The 20,799-nt window shown below is 38.1% G+C and overlaps 1 protein-coding gene across 12 annotated transcripts in view; it reads left to right on the top strand.

Annotated features, from left to right (window-relative positions):
• CLOCK (clock circadian regulator) overlaps positions 1-20,799 on the top strand; it is a 67,830-nt gene that overhangs the window by 12,850 nt on the left and 34,181 nt on the right. For 11 of the 12 annotated variants that reach the window (XM_069014086.1, XM_069014075.1, XM_069014085.1 and 8 more), the window contains 2 exons: positions 16,776-16,886; positions 19,161-19,251. In XM_069014086.1, the coding sequence (XP_068870187.1) occupies positions 19,205-19,251 (47 nt within the window). In that variant the 5' untranslated portion in view covers positions 16,776-16,886; positions 19,161-19,204. Of the gene's footprint in view, positions 1-16,775; positions 16,887-19,160; positions 19,252-20,799 lie in introns of those variants that run through there. The other variant, XM_069014088.1, reaches the window with a different exon arrangement.

Here is a 20,799-nt window from a genome sequence, read left to right on the forward strand (position 1 = left end):
GTGTTTCTTTAATGAAATTCTTGCATTCCATAGATTGCTTGATTAGCTTGCTGTAGTATTTCTATGTTCCTGTGGCTGTTCTCTGAGATGATGTTTAGAACCAGGCTGATCTCAGTCTTACAATAGACTAGTATTCCTGTGTCATTAATCTGATTTTTCTCAATTCCCGTAGTTGGTAACCACTGGATTTAGAAAAAAATTTGAGTCATTGCAGTATAGCCATGATCATCTTTATCCCTTTTAAATTTTGTTTGAGTTAGGGCAAGTTAAATCACAGTGGTAGTGCTTACAAATGTGACACAGACTATACTATCTGAATTTCCAGGGAAAAAACAATACTGACACCTCTGTCTGAAAGTTCAGAGATGCAAGAATATTTATTTTTCCCTTACTGTATTTAATAGCACAGGTAATAGGAGGAAATGAATGAATGAATAAATGAGAGAAAGGCTGAAAGAAATAAGGTAGAAACAACAAGAGAAATAAAATATTTGAAGTGAGAAAACAGGACATAAAAGATGAAGTAAATAAGCAAAGAAAAAAGAAATTAAGCCTAAGGAATAGGGATATTTTGATTTATGTCTTCTGCTGAATTCTGGCACAGGGGAAATAAATTTTTTGTAGAAGCCAGTAAATGGTATTTTTTTTTTTTAATTGTGAGGCATTTTGAAGAATGCTTACAGAATTTTTCTAAAGCCTTTCAGTGCCATCAAGTATTTTCTTTTGTGACATGACATCTCTGTTGATTAGTCTGGTTTGAAAAGGTAGGGTGTAACTCCGATATATGCATTACAATTGTGATTTGGAAGATTAAAACTGCTTTGGAGAAAATCTCACTGTTGTGTCCCCTTACACATACTTGCTCAATGTGTTTGAACTCCGTGTCTTTCTCAGAAGACTAGTCTGTGAGTTCTGCTGAAGGTGCAAAGTGTGCTCTTCTGTCTCTACTGGGGACATAGCGTTCTGCATCAATCATGAAATTCCTGGAAAAATTTGAATGGTCCATGTGATAGTGATGTTTGCTGCTGTAGACCAGATGAAATCTAATACAAAATAAACCCTCTTGAACAGCTAGCATAGGAGTGTCAGCACCAGCTGCTTTGATCTACTGATCCATTTCTACGGTTTCAGATTACTTTCTAATGGGGACAGAGTCATAATTGTTCACATTGGTTATAGGTCAGTAGATGAGGGCAGTGAATCTCTAAGATCTGTGTATCTCTGCTACAAATCCAGCCATAAGTTTGGGTGCTGATTTTGAAAAATTTTAAAGTGCCAAGAATACTTTTTTCAATTTTGTTAATATAAACTGTCAATGAAACACATAAATACTATAAATGACAGAGGTTCAAACGACTGAATCATAACTGGCTTTTGTAATTCTGATTGATTAGTTTGGGTTTTTGCCATGTTTATATTTTTAAATTGTTAAACAGAGGAGTCTTCTGTTTTCTTTCATTTTAAAATTTTGGTATGGAACTCTAAAATATGTATGCTTCCCACCCCAAATATTTTGCTTGGACTGCTCATCTGCATTGAAGAAAACCCCAAGGCCAGTGTTTTATGGCAGCCATTAAGTAAGAACAAGACAAAAACCGAAAAAGTGATGGTCTTCGCAGGTGTTTGCAGTTATTACCCTTTCTCGTGCCTTAGCTGTCATGAATCATGACAGACTTTTTTTTTTTTTTTTTGCCTGGAATGAATTCCACAGTTGTTAAGCTTTTGAAAATCTAAGTAATATTTAGGTGCTGGTGTTAAATAATTTTATTTCTAAATAGCAGTTGAAAGAGTCCTCTCCGTCTGCCCTGTTTAATTTTAAGTTCAGAGTTTCCCAAGAATTTTGCATGCTTAACGGTAGCATAATATCCCACATATCTGTGACAGTGATTAGGACTAAATTCAGTTATGTTTCTTGTTTATTAGATCTTTGCAGAATCTAGATGTTGGCTTTCAGCATTTTTTTCCAGAAAATTTCTGAGATTCAGTTAAGATTTCTGTTGGTAAGGACATTTAAACCTACAGCCTTTTAATACAATCATTAAAATCTACCCAAAACTACTAAGGTTGTAACAGCACAAGTAGCAGCAACATTTTGAAACTGTTTGAAAAAAATCACTGGCTTTAATAAAAACAATAAAGTAATTTGCAGTATTATTTAATTTGTTCAAAATTGAGATATAAGCCTCAATTTAAAATGAAGAAAAATGTTGAGAGTCAAAATGTGAGTTGTAAGCCAGTAAGTTATGAAGATTCCTCATTATTTTAAGTAATCTTGCCTTAAAACTATTTCACTGTTATGCTGAAGTGCTAAGTTTGTTTATTTTTTTAATGTGTTTGGTATAAGTAAATGGTTTCAAGCTGTAATGTGTGCTTAAATACAATACAGCTGTTTTCATTAGCCTGTTAGCATATGGCCTGAACGTAAAATTCATGTTAGTTTCAGGATTTCCTGTGAATATTGATAATTTTTGGTATCCTATTCCTCAGTACCAGTGTTTAGTAGGCCACTAGCAAGATCCTAGGTCTTTGAAACCATTCTTGCAATATGGTGAGCAGAAGGGAATTATTAAATAAAACTTGATTGTCATTTTCATTTTTGATAGCTGATACATTAATTGTAAATGGAAATAGCTATAATGCTTTTATAAATATTTCTTAGTGTTGCTTTTAGGGACTTAAGTGCTGGATGATCTAAGTCAGGTTTTGTTAATTAAGTGGGAAAAGAGGCTATGAGGGATAGAACCATCCACTGTGAAGGGGCCTCGGTCCCAGCAGTGAAAGTCTCTGATGGTGGGGGTGACTGCCAGAGTGGCTCCTGGATGGTCAGACAGGGAACTTTCCTTAACATTGGGATCTCAGGAGTACAAAGACTTTGAGGTGCAGGAAATAAGCACTCAGAAACATGTATCTTGGTACATAGAAATCATGTGGTCTGATCGTTCTGTGAAAGAAAAACTTGAGAATTGTAAAAGATAAAAATTAAAAAACTGAGGAAGAGAGTTTAAAGTCGCACAAATGTAGCAAGTGTGGTCATAAGTAGCTGATAGGATTTTTTGTTGAGTATTCTAGATGGTAAAAAGGACGAATAGTTCTCACAGAAATAACTCTGAGTATTCATTTGAAACTTTGTAGGGTTTATATAGGGTGTCTGGATAGAATCTGAATTTCCAAAAATACAAAAAGGAGCTGAATTGTGACCTGCCCCTCCCCCCCCCCATCTAATCTTGAAAATTCTTATTGTAAATCTTGTAGCTGCAAAGTTTATAAGAGCTTGGTGTAGAATTTCCTGATACGTTTTGTCTTTCAGGCAGTATCATGATCTTAAAATATTTTTGAAAGAATGGGAGATACATGACAGAACTTTGCTATGAGCATTGAATTAGTCTGCAAGGTATTGAAAGCCTTCATTATAAAAATTCCCAGTGCCTGAAGAGTAATGTTCTCATCATAATTAATCAGCTTAATTTACAATTAAATTGACTATACGCAACATTTTGAAGATCATACTCATATATGAGAAGAAGGAATTTGTTGTTTGTCTTTTGCTGTTTCTCTGGTGACCCTCAGAAGGTGATTTCAGTTGGTTTTCTGGACTTAGCACAAGCTCTGAAAGTTTCAGAGGAGTGCATGCTTCTACTGCTCAAGAATAAAGAAAAAGTGAGAAAATTTGTTATCTACATAAATAGATAATGCTTTAGAAACACAGGAAGTTAAAAAATGTTAAATGTTAGTGTTACTCCAAACTGTAATTTTTCTTTGAGCTTTGGTTCCTGAACATTCAGAAATTCCGTTGTGTTCAGTGCTCCAATGTTTGAATTAAGTAAAGATACTCTTCCTTTATTTCCATTTAAGAATATATGCAGAATGATTACAGTAAAATTAAATTAAATTTGGAGTTGATTATTTTATAGACTTTTTCCTTATCGCTGCATGGCTGTTTCTGTTTAGTTCATGCAGCACTATCTCTTTTGTTACATTAATGTATCATCTTTCCCACCTGAACAAGTCCAATGACTGACTAAATGCTGGCTGATTCCATTTCCTTCGGAATCTTGCTTGTAGCAGGGTGGCAAAGGGATACTTAGTGTCTGTACCCAAAGTGGTTACAAAATGTTTTGCCAGAAGGTCCTAGGGACAAGAAAAATAAACTTGTTTTGTCTTAGTTTTATTCATTCTTTATCTGAAACAAGAGTTATTTCCTCTCTGTATCAGTTGCAAAACTCTTCTGGTTTGTTAATTTTTTGGGGGTTGTGTTTTTGTTTTGTTTGGGTTGGGTTTTTTTTCTTTGGGGGGGGGGGTTAGGGTTTGGTCTTAACCTTGTCAGCTGTTGCTCCATCACAGAAGGTCTCCAGATTGGTCAGGCATGATTTGCCCTTTGTAAAGCTGTGCTGGCTGTCTCTGATCACCTGCTTGTGTTGTATGTGCCTTAAAATTGCTTCCATGATCTTCCCAGACACAGAGTGAGGTTGCTTGTTCCGTGGTTCCCCGGATCTTCCTTTCTCCGTTTTTTTAAAAATAGGACTGATGTTTCTGTTTTTCCAGTCAACATGTCTGACTGCCATGGCTTTTAAAATATGATGGAGAGTGGCATGGCAACATCATCTCATCAGGTCCCATAGGCTTGTGGCTATTCAGTTTCATCAAATGGTCCCGAACCTGCTCTTCTCTTACAGTGGAAATACACTGAAATGGCCATCCCCTAGTGCTTCCCATGTTCTGTTTTGTTCTTTTTTTTGGCTACCTTATTCATTTTCCCTTTGTTACCACTTTGTGGTCTCCAAAATGATGTGCAGGACTTCTGGGGAAAGTGGTGGGTGGAGGTAGAGGGGAGGAGGAGGAGGAGCTGCTTGTTTGGTAATTTTTGACTTGGACTACACTTCAGTGTTGAAGCTTAAAATTTTCCAACTCTCTCGTTTTATGGAAATGCGAAGTCTCACTTCTTTCTTTTTGAAGATGCTTTTCAGTGAAGTGCACTGCCTACTTCATTTTTCAGGCAGGCAAACAGTCCACTCTTCACAAAAGCTTTATAGAATAATTTAGCTGTGCATGAGTCACCCATGCTGGGAAATTTAGGCATCAGAAGCACTTCCACAGCTGCACAAATCATGGATTGTGCAATCAACTTGTAAAAAATAAAGTGATGACTAGCACTAAATATTTTTAGAAGTGTTTTACTTACATACATGCATTTCTACATGATAATTAAGTTTCAGATAAAATACTAGCTTTCTGAAACACCTGTCACATGTTCTTGGGTGTTGCTGCTAGCAACTGTCATCGTTTTTAAAAAGTTATGTCCATTTAGTATACCTGTACAATTCTAAGTGTTACAAATAGCTGCTGGTTGTATAAATCACTTGTCAAATTTTCTTAGTTTCAGGTTATTAATTTAGAGGAATATCCTTGTATAAGTATCTGTACTGAGGATCATCCTAAAACCATCCAAGTTGATGCTAATGAACATGCTATTTGATAGATAGTTTGACAGCTAAGCAACATATCAGGTGTATATATTTACATTTTGCTTGAGATTCCTTGATTCTAAGGCTGAGTTCTGAGTTTGTTTTCATATCCAGAAGCTGATCCATGAGTCTGGGTCAGTATATAAAAATAAGCTGCATTCTGCCCAGAAGCTTTTTCTCATGGATTGCCATATGAGATGAAACAGCGCATGGGAGAGTAAAGACGTTTCATTTAAATACGAAGCAGGCTTCTCAAGTAGTAGCTACAATGCTCATTTCTTCGAGCACAAATTTGAATCTCATTTTTCCTAATTTTCTTCCCTGGTTGTAATTTAACACGTGGTGTAGGTCAGCATGAAATGGCACTGTTGCCAAAAGATGTATAACCTATGATTTGCTGCTTCCCCTTCCCCTGTGCCAACACAGCTTTTGAGCAGTCAAATGGTGAAACAAATGTAGTTGATTTAGCTGAATGAAACAACATTTGGGTTAGTTTTGGGCTGGACCAGTTTTAGGTTCTGTCAACTGATCACATATGAATGCTAGCTGAAAAAAAGGAATTTAATATGGCCATGGAAATGAGTGGTCAGAGTAATGATCAAAGGCTAACATTATGAAAACTTCTGGCTTGATTAAGGAGATTGGTAGAAGTGCTTACTAATGTAAGTAGCTGCTAGGGCATGAAGTGCCTGGTCTCTGTAGCCATGTAGTTACCTGTGTGGTCTGTGTGTGTATTGCTCTTGCTGTCTTTCATGTGGTAATTCTTCATCTGTGGACAGATTCAGAGGAAGTACTTAGTCTTACTACTCCCACATTCTAGGTAATTACCCTGACCACTTAGGAATAAGTCTTTGTCTCCTATTTAAAGAAAACCAACCAACCAAAAAAAACCCCACAAAACAAGCAAAAAATCCCAACAAAACAACCACCTACAAAAATCCCTTGAGTTCATTTTGTTTAGTTGTCTGGCATGGTGTGCCACTTCCCCTCTAACCACTCCCTCACTTTTTCATGTGGGCATAACTGAGAAGTGGTAAGATGTTTCTGGATGTGCTAGATACTTGTAACTTAAAGGAGTAAGTTAATGACATAGAATAATATGATGTCCCTTAAACCTGATTAAGACTCATAAGCTATATCCTTTGTGGACTGTAAGGCGCGAGGATCAAGCAGGGCAGCAAGTAAGATTACAGCTGTGGACTTCAGGAGAGCTAACTTTTGCCTCTTCAGGGATCTTCTTGAAGGAATCCCATGGGAGCAGGAGTCCAAGAGAGCTGGTTGATATTCAAGCATTACTTCCTCAAGGCTCAAGAACAATGAGCAAGAAATTGGACAAAGGGGGCAGGAGACCTACATGAATGAAAAAAACTCCTGTCATATTTCAAGTGTAATCAGGAAATACACAGGAGATGGAAGCAAGGTCAGACTGCTTGGAATCAATATAGAGAGCTTGTCAAAGTAGAAATAAGACAGGAAGGACCAAGACCAATCTGGAATTAAATCTGATCAAGGATGTCAAGGACAACAAGAAGGGCTTCTTCAAGCACATAACAGAAGAAAAGCCTAGGATAATGAGGGCCTGTTATTAAATGGAAGGAGACCCTGGTGGCAGAGGGCACAGAGAAGGTGGAGACACTGAATGCATTCTTTGCATTGGTCTTCACTGAAAAGACCAGCTCTCGGGAATATCTGACTTAGAAGACCAGGGTGAAAGAATATTGGAAGGAAGACTTTACCTTGGTCAAGGAGGATTGGGTTAGAGAACATCCATGTAAACTAGACATCCACAAGTCCAAAGGCCATGATGGGGCCTTGCATCAACAAGTGCTGAGAGAGCTGGGGGCACCATAATGAGGCTGGTCATGAGAGGTTGGGGCAATCAGGAGAAGGACCTGTGAACTGGAAGAAAGCAGATGTCACCCTGGTCTTCAGAAATGGCAAAAAGGAGAACCCAGAGAACTACTGGCCAGTCAACCTCATCCCAATCCCTGGAAAGGTGATGGAGTGTCTCATTCTGGAGGCCATCTCTATCAATGTGGGTGACAAGAAGGTGGTCAGGAGTGTGCATTCACTAAGGGCAAATCATCCAACCTGATTGCCTTTTATGATGAAACAACTGCCTGGAGAGATGAGGGGAGAGCAGTGGAATATTGTTTAACCTCAATATCAGCAAGGCTTTCAACACTGTCTCTCGCAACATCCTTGTACGCAAACTCCGGAAGCATGGTCTGGTTGAGTGGACCATGAGGTGGATTGAGAACTGGCTGACCCCAGAGAGTCGCTATCAGTGACACGGGGTCTAGTTGGAAGCCTGACACTAGTGGTGTCCCCCAAGGTTTAATATTGGGAATTGTTTAACTTATTGTTTAATGACTTGGATGAAGGGGCAGATGCCTCCTCAGCAAGTTTGCTGATGACACAAAGCTGGGAGGAGCAGTCCATACCCCAGAGTGCTGTGCAGCCCTTCAGAAGGGCCTCAACAGGCTGGAGAGATGGGCAGAAAGGAAATTCAGTGAAGGCAAGTGCAGGGTCCTGCACCTGGGGAGGAGTAACCCTGTGCACCAGCACAGGCTGGGGATTGACCTGCTGGGAAGCAGCTCTGTGGAGAGGGACCTGGGGGTCCTGGTGGACAACAAGCTGTCCATGAGCCAGCAATGTGCCCATGGGGATGAGAAGGCCGATGGTATCCTAGGCTGCGTTAGGAAAGGCACTGCCAGCAGGTCAAGGGAGATGATCCTGCCCCTCTACTCAGCCCTGGTGAGGCACATCAGGAGTGCTGTGTCCAGCTCTGGGCTCCTCAGGACAAGAGAGACATGGAGCTCCTGGAGCAAGTCCAGTGGAGGGCAACAAAGATGATTAAGGGATTGGAGCATCTCTCTTATGAGGAAAGGCTGAGGGAGCTGGGGCTGTTCAGCCTGGAGAAGAGACAGCTGAGAAGGGACCTCATCAATGTCTATAAGTATCTGCAGGGAGGATGTCAGAGGATGGATCCAGGCTCTTCTCAGTGGTGCCAAGCAATAGCAGAAGAGGCAGTGGGCAGAAACTGATGCACAAGAAATTCCACCTGAAGAGGAAGAACTTCTCTACTGTGTGGGTGACGGCACTGGACCAGTTTTCCCGGAGAGGCTGTGGAGTCTCCCTCACTGGAGATACTCAGGAACTGTCTGGATACAACCCTGTGCCCTGTGGATGACCCTGCTTCACCCAGAGGGTTGGATGGGATGACTCACTTTGGTCCCTCCCAGCCTGACCCGTTCTGTGATTCTGTGATAAAGGCACTGGGTGCAGAAATAATTTATATAACTTCTTACAGACCCTCTTGGCCAACTGTTGACTTACTTAATTTCTGGAAGTTTTAGAATAGCATAATGAGAACAGAGCAGGAAATTTTGACTGAAGTTTTCTCTTGATTAGTCAGAATTCTTTATGTAAAAAGTGCAAGTGTTCATTTGAATGTAAAAGCTTATAAATCTTCATTAGGTGTTTTTTTTTTCTGGTCTAGGATAGCATTTTAGAAAGATTCATTTGTGTGAACTTCATAATCTCTTTTTACCTTTCTTTCCCACCTTTTAAGACACATCTGCATGCTAAAAGTCTGGCAGTTGAAGTGCTCACGTAATGTGTAGGTTCATGTATTTCAGGAAGATTATTTGAGGTGGATAGCTGAGTCTTGTTGCAGTAATAATAACGATAAAGCCTCATTTTCTAAACTTAAGCATGCATTTATATCAACACCAACCAGAAATTTTACGTGGAATGGAAGAAGAATTTCCTTGGTGTTATCTTGCTTTGAATGTGTAATAATTGTCTGTTGAAATTGATAAGTAATTTTCTCCAGGACAATTTTCAAAAAGTAGTTGACTTTCTGTATCTAGTCATTCTTCCCTTTTATTATTGGGGTAGAGGAAAACCAATGTTTGACTCTTTGATCTGTCTCATTTCTTGGTGAATTATCATTTTCCAGTTTATTTTCCAGTATAGGAGTAAAATGTTTAATAAATTTTTCTTCTTTGGTTTGATTTGTTAGCATTCTTTGTAGTATTTATGCTTTGATGAAAATGTGACAAACCATTTTAGAAAAACTGATTGTTTAATGTTTGTGTCTGATACAAAGTATCTAAAATTCATAATGCTCAGTTTCATAAATATGCACATTTTTAATTGGACTAATTATTTCAAAGTGTTTTTAACTTCAGGATAGATATCTTGGTACTTTAAAGTTTTTTCTTTAAACTGTTAATATTGAGAGATCAAGTGAAGATTTTCTTTTTGTACTGTCTGGTAACTTTATTCTGTAGAAAAAAATTGATTTGTGTATAGTAAATAATTTTATGGGATAGTTATAATATTTGGAGGGAATTTAAATTTAAGAACATGTGTGTGGAATGTTTTCACCTTCTGAATTCCTGAAAAAAACCTGTCAGTTGTCTACCTTTTCCGTTCCATCTAAGAGGCTGGAAGAAAGAAGCTTGGTTTTGTTTGTTCATTGTAAAATGTACCAAGTTTAGATGAGTCCTGTGAGAGAATACCAGACTGCAGATTTTATACCATCTATTGCACTTTTTTCCTTAGCACAATGAGCTTTAATTTAGGATCTGTTCTTGAGCTGGCTAGCTGACTGCAGGTTGTATCTTCCCAGAATGCCATTAAAGGAAATGGAGATTTACACAGGGATGTGAAACTTTTTGGTTTTGAATTGTAACACTAACTGATTAGTGATTAGCTTCTCTTGACCTAAACTCCTGTTGTGAAGTCCTGTTTTTTTGTTAAGCACCATTTAAAGAGGCAGTAGGTGTACTTTTAAGCCAGACTTGATTAGGCAATATATATTGTATTTTAGATGTGCAAACACAGCACATACTCAAGTCTAATCCAGGGTACCCTGTTATAGATCCAGGAGTGGCAGATGTAGCTAAGAGGTTCCTGCTCTTCTTTGTTGAGGGGTACTGTTTCTTAGCTGTGCCAATTTTCAAAGGTACATGGAGCCACAGTTTTTAAATAGTCTTTATTATTCCATTCTTATTAAAACTGTGTGATATGTGCATTCTTTTAAACACATAATTTCACAAATCTGCTTCAGTGTGTGGCCAGAGCTAAAGGGGTGCTGCACACCTCCAGTGAGAGCCAAGGAAGGGTGGAGCCTTATAAAAATGGGAGCAAGTGGGATTATAACATGTAGCCACTGTCTTTTTTTGTACAGACTAGTTGCATAGGATTTGCAAATATTATTTCTGCCACACTTACAGCTTTGTTATTGAAGGAAGGGGATCTCTTGTAGGGAACCGTGTACAAATGGCTAAGAAAATATTTTAAATGAGACTACAGAAGAACAGGAGCTGTTCTGATGGCTAGGTTATTAAATGCTGCCTTTCATATTTATCTTATGAACTTGTGTTTGTAGTATTTTTGTTTGTCCTTTTTGTTTTTCTGATTTGGGGAGCTTGTTCACTGATGACTCTGAAAATTTGTATTGTATCACTTTCTTTTAGTATCTTTGTTAGTAATTTGATGGAGACACCTATAAGTGTAGTTAGTTGGGATCCTGGAAGGCAAAATACAGACAGCCCGGAAAAGGATGGAGGGGAAAAAAGCCTGGTAAGTGCTTCAGCATCCCACAGCCAAGGATCAATTACTCGACACCTAGCAACCTGCTGAGTGCTTTCCTGGTCATTCCCAGGGAGCTGGAGGGAAGCCAGGCTCAGGCAAAGAGCCCAGATTGCTAGCAAATTCCTGGTGAGGTGGCAGGTCTGAGGATGTTCTGAGAAGTCAGTTTGGTGAGTCAGAGACCAGATCAGTGGGGTACATGGACAAGTGTGGGGCAGGTTTGAATGTATCATGTGATTTAGGTTGGAAGGCACCATAAAGATCATCTAGGTACAATGTTTCCCTTTTTCCAGTCACCTGGAACTTCGCTTGATTGCATTAACTTCTCAAATATTACGGAGAATGGCTGTGCAAATACACCAACCAGTTCTCTCAGGACTCCGAGATGCATCTTATCTCAGGTGTCATGGGCTTACATACAATCAGGTTCCTCTGGTGATCGTGAATCTGATCTTCCCTTGCAGCAGAAGGGACCTTGTTCCTCTAGTTTCTGTCTTGCAGTCCATCCATTCAAGAAGTATGGGAAGAGAGGTTGCAAGCCAAGACTGAGGCAAAAAAGTTGTTGAGTACCTTAGCCCTCTCCTCATCTATTGTTACCAGTTTAGCAGCCTTGTGTAGTGGGTGTGTACACCTTCTTCGACTTCCCTTTTGTGGTTAATATACCTATAGATGTTGTTCTTGTTATTCTTTGCATGCCTTGCCAAGTTCAGCTCCAGCTTCACCATGGCCTTCCTCATCCCATTCCTTCACAACTGGATTGTATCCCTACAGTCTTCCTGGGATGCCTGTCCTTGCTTCTGCCTGTGCCCTTTAGTTTGACCAGCAGTCCCTTCTCATCCTTGCTGGACTCTTGCCTTCCTTGCCCGATTTCTTGTGCCTGGGGATCGTTAGCTCTTGTGCTCTGTGGAGGACATCTGTACAGATTGCCAGCTCTGTTGCTTGTCCCAGAGGGCAATGTCCCTGAGGTTCATATTGGCTAGCTCCAGAGGCCTAACTTCACTGCTCACCAGACTCAGAACTCCACCAGCGTGTAATCACTGTAGCCCCGGTAAAGGACTCAGGCTTATTAGAGCTTTCTTGCATGCATCTTCTCTGCAGTCTGGACCAAGATTAGAGAGCTGCACTGTATCGAGAAGGGAGCTATGGGGCCACCTCTGTGTTGAGCAAGGAGGTACAGACTACAGAGAAGGGTAGAAGAGTGGCAGCAGAACAGCCTGAATGATCTGGAGCAGTGGAGTGGTGAGCAGGGGTGTTTTTATTATCTGTGAGCTAGAGAGATGGAAATTGCAAACTGTGGTCAGTCCCAAGTTGTAGCGAAATCTCTCTCCTGATGGCGGGACAGTCTTAACATGTGAAGCATGCAGGAGAGAATTGCTTTTTCCTGTAATCCTCATAATTCATGCTTCTATGACGATATTATTTGCAGTGACTTTTGACCAGACTTGTTTGAACAGCTTGCTTAGGTCCGTTACCTTGTCAGGGAGTAGACTAGGACACATCTGTGTGACAAACCGTTTCTAAGAACTTAACCTCTCTTTACCTCTGTTGTTACGTTTTCTGCGTACCCAAGGTGATCTGTAGCCTCTTCTTCTAGCTTCTGTGAACTGTGAATGATGGCGTGCAAATAGTATGCACTCTTTCAAATGTCATTATAACTCAACTAAATCTGTGATATCACTGACTATTACCATAGCAGCCCTCCTAACAGGCATTTCATCTTTCCTGTAGACTGCTTGGACTTACTGTCTTCCCAAAAGTCCTTCAGGAGTAGACATGAGACTGCCATTCAGGTAATGGCAATCCACACCACCAGTCTTCTGTTCTACTGTTCTTTCTCCATTGTATGTTCTTCAGTACTCCCTGAAAAGGTGATGGACCTAAGGAAGCTCCTCATCCACAGCAGACTACTCATGGCCACTCACAAATTTTCCTATTAAAAGCCATCTAGGATCCATCTGTGCTAGAAGCAGCCCTCTCCTCGGTTGTCCTGTGAAGCGCTGGAAGATGAACACCTGCTGCTATAGCATGTTTTATCTCAGAAAATGACATTTCTAGGATGTGTCATCTCTTCTCCACAAATACAGACCAAAAACTGATTTGTTGATGTGGTAGAGGAGAGGTTGCAATATGTGGCTATTCCCAGCTGCTGGAATAACCTGTTCAGCTGCAAAGTTTGAACAGCATTTCTTGAAGTTCCTTTTAGCCCTATCTTTTGATTTTTTTTTTTCAATTGCCCTTTTTTTTGAGGTAAAAAAGGAGACATGTCAGTTTTAAAAACACCGTATTTTCACAGACAGCCTTTGCTTAGCAAGAAAAGATTAATCAGTCATTACACTAATTTGCTTTCTGTTGGTGTATATATCACTGCAAGCAAAGGAGCAACTACCTTGAAACCTGCTTGCTTGTTCTATAGTTCTACCAAACTATATGTGATGAGGGGTGGTTATGCAGGTGGTTATGGTTTATCTGTCTAAAAATCTCTTGCTCTCTACAAAAGTCTGTGGTTCCTGGAGAGAAACTAAACCAGAGCAAATTCTTCCTTTTCTCCTCCCCTCTACCCCACCTCCAAAAAAGAGAAAAATAAAGAGAAAAATGGTTGGGCTGGAGGTAAACCAATGAAGCAAAGAGCAAAATGGAAAGTATGAGTGATAGTGTTGTGTTAAATCTGGGCAGGAGATAATGGCTGGATCACTGCTTGCCCCAATTATGGTGTAATGTCCTAGTAGAGTAAGACCCCAGAAGTTCATAATCCAAATGATCAGAAGCTCATGGAAAAGAGTATCAGGAAGGTTTATAATTATCCTCAGAATCTCTATAATGAGCAGGGCTTCTGATGCTGTGCTTACATTGGGAGTCAGGTTCTGCTCAGCTGTTTGCTCATTGTGATATTTCTGCTCTTGGTCTTTTTTACCCTGGTGGGTGACTAGTGTTAGAGCTCTGCAGGGCATTGGGTGCTGTGACTTTGATTCTTTAAACAAGATCTTCTCTACAGCTAATCCTCAATGATTATAATAACTAGTTTGCTCCCCTGGCAAAATTGGGTTATAGCACAGAGATCAGGTTGTATTAAAGAAGTTGATCTATTTCTGTACACTATTTGTGTATACTGTACACAGAAGAAACTGTAGTGTTGGAAAACTGTATTGCTTCATATGTTTTTCCTGTGATGTTCCCTGTGTGAAATTATTTGTCTTAATAATACAAGCCACCTCACATTATTTCTGAGCATTGTAATCTGCAAAATCATGTATTACTTGTATGCCTTGACATAAATTTTACGTAAATCAAGGTTTTTCTATGCAAATATATTTTACAGTATAAGGACAATACTTATTCTTCCTCAAAAATATTTATCAGTGTTACCAATAGAGTGAAGTGCTGGAGTCATAGGGATTTCAGTTACTGGCTCTATACAAAATGAAGTACAGGCAATGTGTTCACCATTGTCCCATTCATTTTTCAGTCCAGTCCTGACAGAACATCTGTCATGAGCAAGACTGTGCTGTAATTTCATACTTTTTTTCAATCTTTGAATTTGTTTCCAGTATTTAATATTACCAGTGTACATGCCAATATTGATAATAAAATTGGACTGAAGGTACTGAAATTCTTTCAGTGTAAAAAATGGAATTTTTTATCAGATGGTGTGAACTTTATTACTTTAGTTTGGATTACAGCTTTTTACCCTGTAACTTATACAGAACCTTTTTTATTTGGCCAAGCAATGACTTGGGATGCAATAACTTATTGCCTCTCCATGAGTGATAAGTCAGCATAGTGCAGAAGTTGCAGTATTGCTAGTTTTTGTAATTTTTGTACAGATTGAGCAATTTGGTGTAGTAATGGTTTGCACATCCATGGCAGCAGATAAGATTTTTGATTGAGGACCTCAGCTTCCTTTAAGATAGTAAGTTTCTAGCTGCCTTGGTTACAGAAAAGCTGGAAAACATGCCTGTATGTGTTCAAAACACATAGTATCACACGACAGACAGATGTAATTTATTTTTTTAAAAAAAACCAATGAGTTGTGGAGCAGAACTATGACCTTTGAACACTTGTGGCTGCCAGTGCTGGCATGTAGGCTGGCTTTCACATGCATGCTATTTCTACTGAGTTAGAGATCTATGTGGTTTTGGCAATAAAAGCTTTTCCACTGTGATTAGCTTCTCTTTGGTCTGATGTAAGCTTGCATGTGTTCATTTATGATATAAACATACTCCTTTCCTGCTCTTCTTAAAATACCTTTTTGAAATATGTGTAAAAGCTCCCTTTTTTGAAACATTATAGAAGATGGTTCTGTGATTAAGACCTGTGATGTTTATCTTAAGTGTGTAATTGTGATTTAAAAGAAGTACACCTCTACATACTGCAGACAGGAGGTCTAAAATTTTCATCATTAGAACTCTGTTAGGCACTGGGTGAGAGTTGGCAGAGTTGTTCCACTCCAAGCAGTTTAAAAACACTGGTTTCATGTTGCAGACTTTGATGGGACTTTTTGTCACTATTAATGTTTGCACTTGTCAAATGGAACAAAACAGAATAGGAGAGGAGGCAGTAAGCACCTAAATAAGTAGGTCAATGGACCAGCAGGTTATTTGGCCAGACAAGAATGAGTGGCTTCATTGAATCATGCTGTAATTGTTTTTCTCCTGCTGGCAGATTGTTCTGCTATGCTTTAACTTCCTATGTTAATATTTTCATCTGTATTTTAACCACTTCAGAACCTCTGTTAGGTGCAGGAGAAGGCACTTTTCAAATCAAATAAGTGATAATTCTGGTATTTTCCATAAAAATCGTCAGTGAATTTAAGAGTAGCATAACTGTAGTTTATAGATCCCAGCTTCCTTTTTAGAATTTAATATACTTTAAAATAAAATTTTTCAGAAATGGAAGAAGTACATATTATAGTGAATTAGTTTTATTTTAGGACCAGTAAGCAAGGCAGATGGAAACAGGATAAAGATGAGGGGAAAAAACCTGATTTCGTGTAGCTTAAAAATGTAGAAAGTGGCATGGTTCAAGAGAAGTAACTATAAATGAAATGTAATGGTATAAAGAGACTGGAAGTAGGCAATAACTTATGTCTGTGCAGAGTCTTTGTATGGAAGAAGTACAGTTGTGAAGCAAGTTTGGGATACGTTCCAGGAATTGATTTTGAAGTGAGTTTTGAAAGAAAGAGTTAATGGCTATGTTTGAGGGAGAGGCAATAATGCAACTGGACAACTTTGCTAGTTGTCAGCAGCAGAAACATTCTACACATTCTGGAGTCCTGAGAATAACAATTTTGGAGACAGAGAGTGGAGAAGATGTAGCAGAGAAAGCCAGAAGAGACCCTAATAAGAACTTCAGTGAAAAAGTGTTTAAATAATGGTGTATAAATATACTTTGAAGGTAGCAAGTAGAAGTGAAGATGTAGATGGTACAGGTGAAACCAAATTCAAAAGTGAAAAGGACATCAAGACTAAAGACAGGCATAAAGTGATAGCTTAAAGCCAAGATGAAACGGTGTCAGAATATCCTGCTTATCAAGAAGAACTTTAAAGCAAGGTCAATTCAGATAGTGAAATACTTGAGATACTTTTGATAAGCAGAATATTGCATTTAGAGATTACTCTTGTTAAAAGAATTGCTTGTCTTTATTAAAAAATTAAGAAGTAGGTAGCTTTTAAACTCATTATTTTAAAGCTTTCCTTTGTTATTTTTTGACAGTTTGGAATTTATTTTCTGCAGAAGAGGATACCTCTAACTCCACATTGTGCTTCACAGGAACCAGGCATTGTCCCTAAACCTTAATCTTCAACAAGTCCCAAAGTGTAAAAGGTAAAATTGTGTTCTTATAATTAATAAGGTTCCCATGGCTTTCAGTTATCAACACAGATGGGCTGAGTAGCAGTGTTAAGTAGTGTCTTTTGTTCTCCAGAGCATGACTGAATCAGAATCTTAGAAATAGACATAGTCCTTTATTTATCTAGTGTTTACTTTCAGTTTGACTGGTTTTGGTGGAATTATCTCTGCAGTCTTATCCTTGGCATGTATAAGTACTGAGAGTGTTCAGTGTCTTGCAAATTAGTGTGCAAAGACAGAAGAGTCAGACCTTGAAAGATGAGAAACAAGGGTGCTACAGGTGCATTTCCTGTACTTTTCAGTACTTTAAACTATTTGTCTTGGATACCAGATCTAGGTTGCCAGTTCTGACTGTATGTATTGCAATATACAGGATCTGTATATTGTAATTATTGATTTTGTTGAATTCTGGGAATTGAGTGCTCTGTTAAAGTGAAAATACTGACTTTTAAATTCTGTTTCTGCATAATGAAGATGTCAGTTATGTCGCAAGTGAAAGTTTTCTGTATTTGGCTGTACAGGTATTTTGCAGATTAAGGAAAGTGTATAATTTGTCCTACAGAATTTCATATTGCTCTTGATCCCTATAATTTTAGGTACCATTTTTGTATAAAAATTAACACAGGGCTAGAAGTGTAATTAGTGCGTAGCTGTATTAATGCTTACCATGCAAGCTAAATGAAAACAAGTTTATAGCTTTTGTCTTGATTTTAAACTTAGTTCCATGCCAGTCATGATAGTTAGCTTTTACTGCTGAGCAACCTGTCAGTTGTTGTGGATGTTTGACAAAAATTCAGACACTTCTTCATAATTTACTTTTCTTATGCCATTTATGGCTGGTTTTCAAATGTTACAACTCTGTTACTTGGCCAACTAATTTGGGAAATTTAATTTGTCAGTATGGCTGATGCAATTGTTATTTTGAAGAATTGGAGGGAAGAAGTGGTTTGCTGTCAGTGTGTCTTTGTAGCACTAGATTTTGGAGAGTGAAGGCAAGACAAAAATGGTCCATACTAACTGAAGAAGTGGGGCATTTGGAAAAACACCAGCATGCCTTGTGATATGCCTTGAAAGAGATTGTGCTGTAGCACAGCTTTCCCATATACTTTCCTGCTGTGCTCAAGTTATGAAACTTTGTGGTGAAAAATGCTGTTCTTGTGAGGGAAATCCACACCATGTGTTGTTGAAGATTCAGAGGCAATTTGCTTGAATCACAAGCTTTCTTCCTCAGCTCCCTCATCATGCATTTGCTGCCATATTTGTTGTGGTATTGACACTGCTCGTTCCACTGGTTTTAGTACTCTCAGAAGCAAATCCTTCTCAGGAAATACTGAGTCACTAAATGGACTAAGATGATCTTGGAAATAAATGTAGTGCCTTTTTACTATTAAGTTTGTAGCCTACTAAAAATTCCTGAAGGATCTGCAAGTTCAGCTCATATAAAACTTGCTGCATGCAGTTGTTCCCTAATCATTGCCAGTGTTAAAATCTTGCTGCTCTGTTTTAGCAGCCTCTGACAACTGACCTTTTCATATGAAAGGGAAAGGTTTAATTCTACTGTTTTATGTTTGACTTTAGTATTTTTATAACGTGTGTTATATTCCTTCTCTCACTAATAATATTTCGTTCACATTCTTAATTCAAAGTCAAATGCACATCTGGAAAGCCAAAAACTTCATGTCTTGACTAAGTGACTGCTTTAAGAAATGGTCAGATTAACTTTCTCACAGTACAGAGATCACATTCTAATTGGTATCTTACTGTTATCTTTTCATGTGTCTATGGTAACAATGTGCTCAAGAAAAAATGCAGTAAGAATAAATTATAGTTGTAAAGAACTATATCCCAAATGCTTTCTGTTTGCACTGTTTCTAAAGAGAGTGTACTCCTAAGTGTATTTCACATCTGTTGAACCTTCAAACTTATGAGGGTTCTTTAGGAAAAAGTTAAAAATGAAAAGCTATATCTGAATTCAGAGTCATAAAAAGATTTCTATTTGTTTAGTGCAGACTTATTTACTGTAGCCTTTAATAATGTTCTCTTGAACCCTGTCATGTAAAATGAGCTATTAAGGCCCAGGTTATGATGGTAATGGAGACTACTTTAGAGAAGGTAGGAGGGCAGAGCAGAAGGTTGGAAGAGAGGGGAAGATTAGGAACAGCTTGTAGAACTAATGAAAACATCAGTATGCTCTAATGAAGAACACATTTTTTTCCCTCAGTCACAGTTTGATATTTTTTTTTCTTATAGGCAAGCGTACAAATGTCTACCACAAGACTAAAGTGTGATATGTTATGTTTTTTACCATAAGCACCCATAAAATGAGCTCCATTGCAGACAGGTATGTTAATAGATATGGAGAGTTTTGGGAGAATTACTGTTCAGTTCTTTCTTTAATAGTCTTTTTTGTATGGTTAATGCATTTAGATGTTAATTTATGCAAAAATTAAAGAGTGAGGTTTTGGCTATTTTTGACAAAGTAAATTTGGTAGTTGTTAGATGTGTCATTTTGTAATCACTGGAAATAGTGATTTCGATTGCTTGAGGTTAATCTTAAAATACACTACTTGTTTTTAGCCATGGGACAACATCTGTGCAAGTTGAGCTGATCTTTAATGTTTACTTGAACTTCCAAATTTTTAGTACTTCAGTTTTTGATTAAGAAAAGCAAATACATTTAAATGATTAGTGTTGCTGTAGATGATAGTAAAGTGACCTGCTAACCTTTTTCAAGGGAGAAGTAATAACTGAGGCATGTGTTCTACTTGATTCCTTGCGCTGCACTCTCTTAGCAGCGTAGGTGAACATCTGTACTTAATGTCCTGTGTATTACCATTTTTGAGACTTTGGGAAATGAAACTTGTATCTAATTTATGTCAATGGAAAAAAATAAGAGTAAAAGCAATGGATAAAACTTCTGTAATGCTTGTCTAACTTGTCACTTCTTCTAGTGAAGTTCTTTGGCATCTCACTGAAACTTCAGCCTTTTGAATATATTAATTGCTTCTAAAAGCTTGATGTTTATGTAGTAGCATACAAAATAGTAACTTCCTAACATCACTGTAATCATAATGTACAGTACAATTGCCTGATGGTTTATGAATCAGAGAGATGAGGTAAGCTTTTTAGAAAGGTTACTTTGCTTAAGGGAAAGAAACATTAGGGTAAGAAATTCCTAAGGATAGACACACAGAGGTTGATGTGGACAGCACTAAATAGACTGGAAGCAGGGAGAAGTTACAGAAATAACATGTGAAAGTCCATTATACAGCAGTTTTGGAAAACAGAAGAACAGTTTTGACTTCACTTTCAAAGGAAAAGGAAGTGTTACAAAGGAATTGTATGAAGGATACTGAGGCATCTTCAAAGGAAAACACATTCTTATTTTGGTATTTTAACACCTCTTTAGCAGTAGATTGGCAGTTGTCAAGCTAAGAAATTTATGTGATAATTACTGAGGAAGCAAATATAATGAATAGTTACTGTTTAACATGGATATTAATTGTATATTTATGAAATTACATATGTGGATGAAGTATAGCATATTCCTTAGCGCTCTTCCACTAATAATACTTCAGAATTTAAGAAAAATACATTTTCAGTAATTAGAATAGAAATTGCCAGTAAGTAAAAATTAATTACATATGTCCTCTCCCATGTTTTCAAAAGGGTAAGGTACTGCAAATAACCAAGAAGATAAAAACCAAAATGAAGCATTGTTCAATTAAGTGTTTGCAAAAGGCTGTAAGTTCTTATGAGAAAGGGTCTGAGAATCTCTTGAATTGTGTCAGAAATGTAAGGTTTTTTGCTTTTTCTTTAGTAAATGCAAGCAGAACACAGAAGACTTAGCTTCAGGTTACTGATGATGGCCCTTGTGAGACATCACAGT

This window comes from Aphelocoma coerulescens, chromosome 4, assembly GCF_041296385.1.
Source record: "Aphelocoma coerulescens isolate FSJ_1873_10779 chromosome 4, UR_Acoe_1.0, whole genome shotgun sequence".
Classification (NCBI taxonomy): Eukaryota; Metazoa; Chordata; class Aves; order Passeriformes; family Corvidae; genus Aphelocoma; species Aphelocoma coerulescens.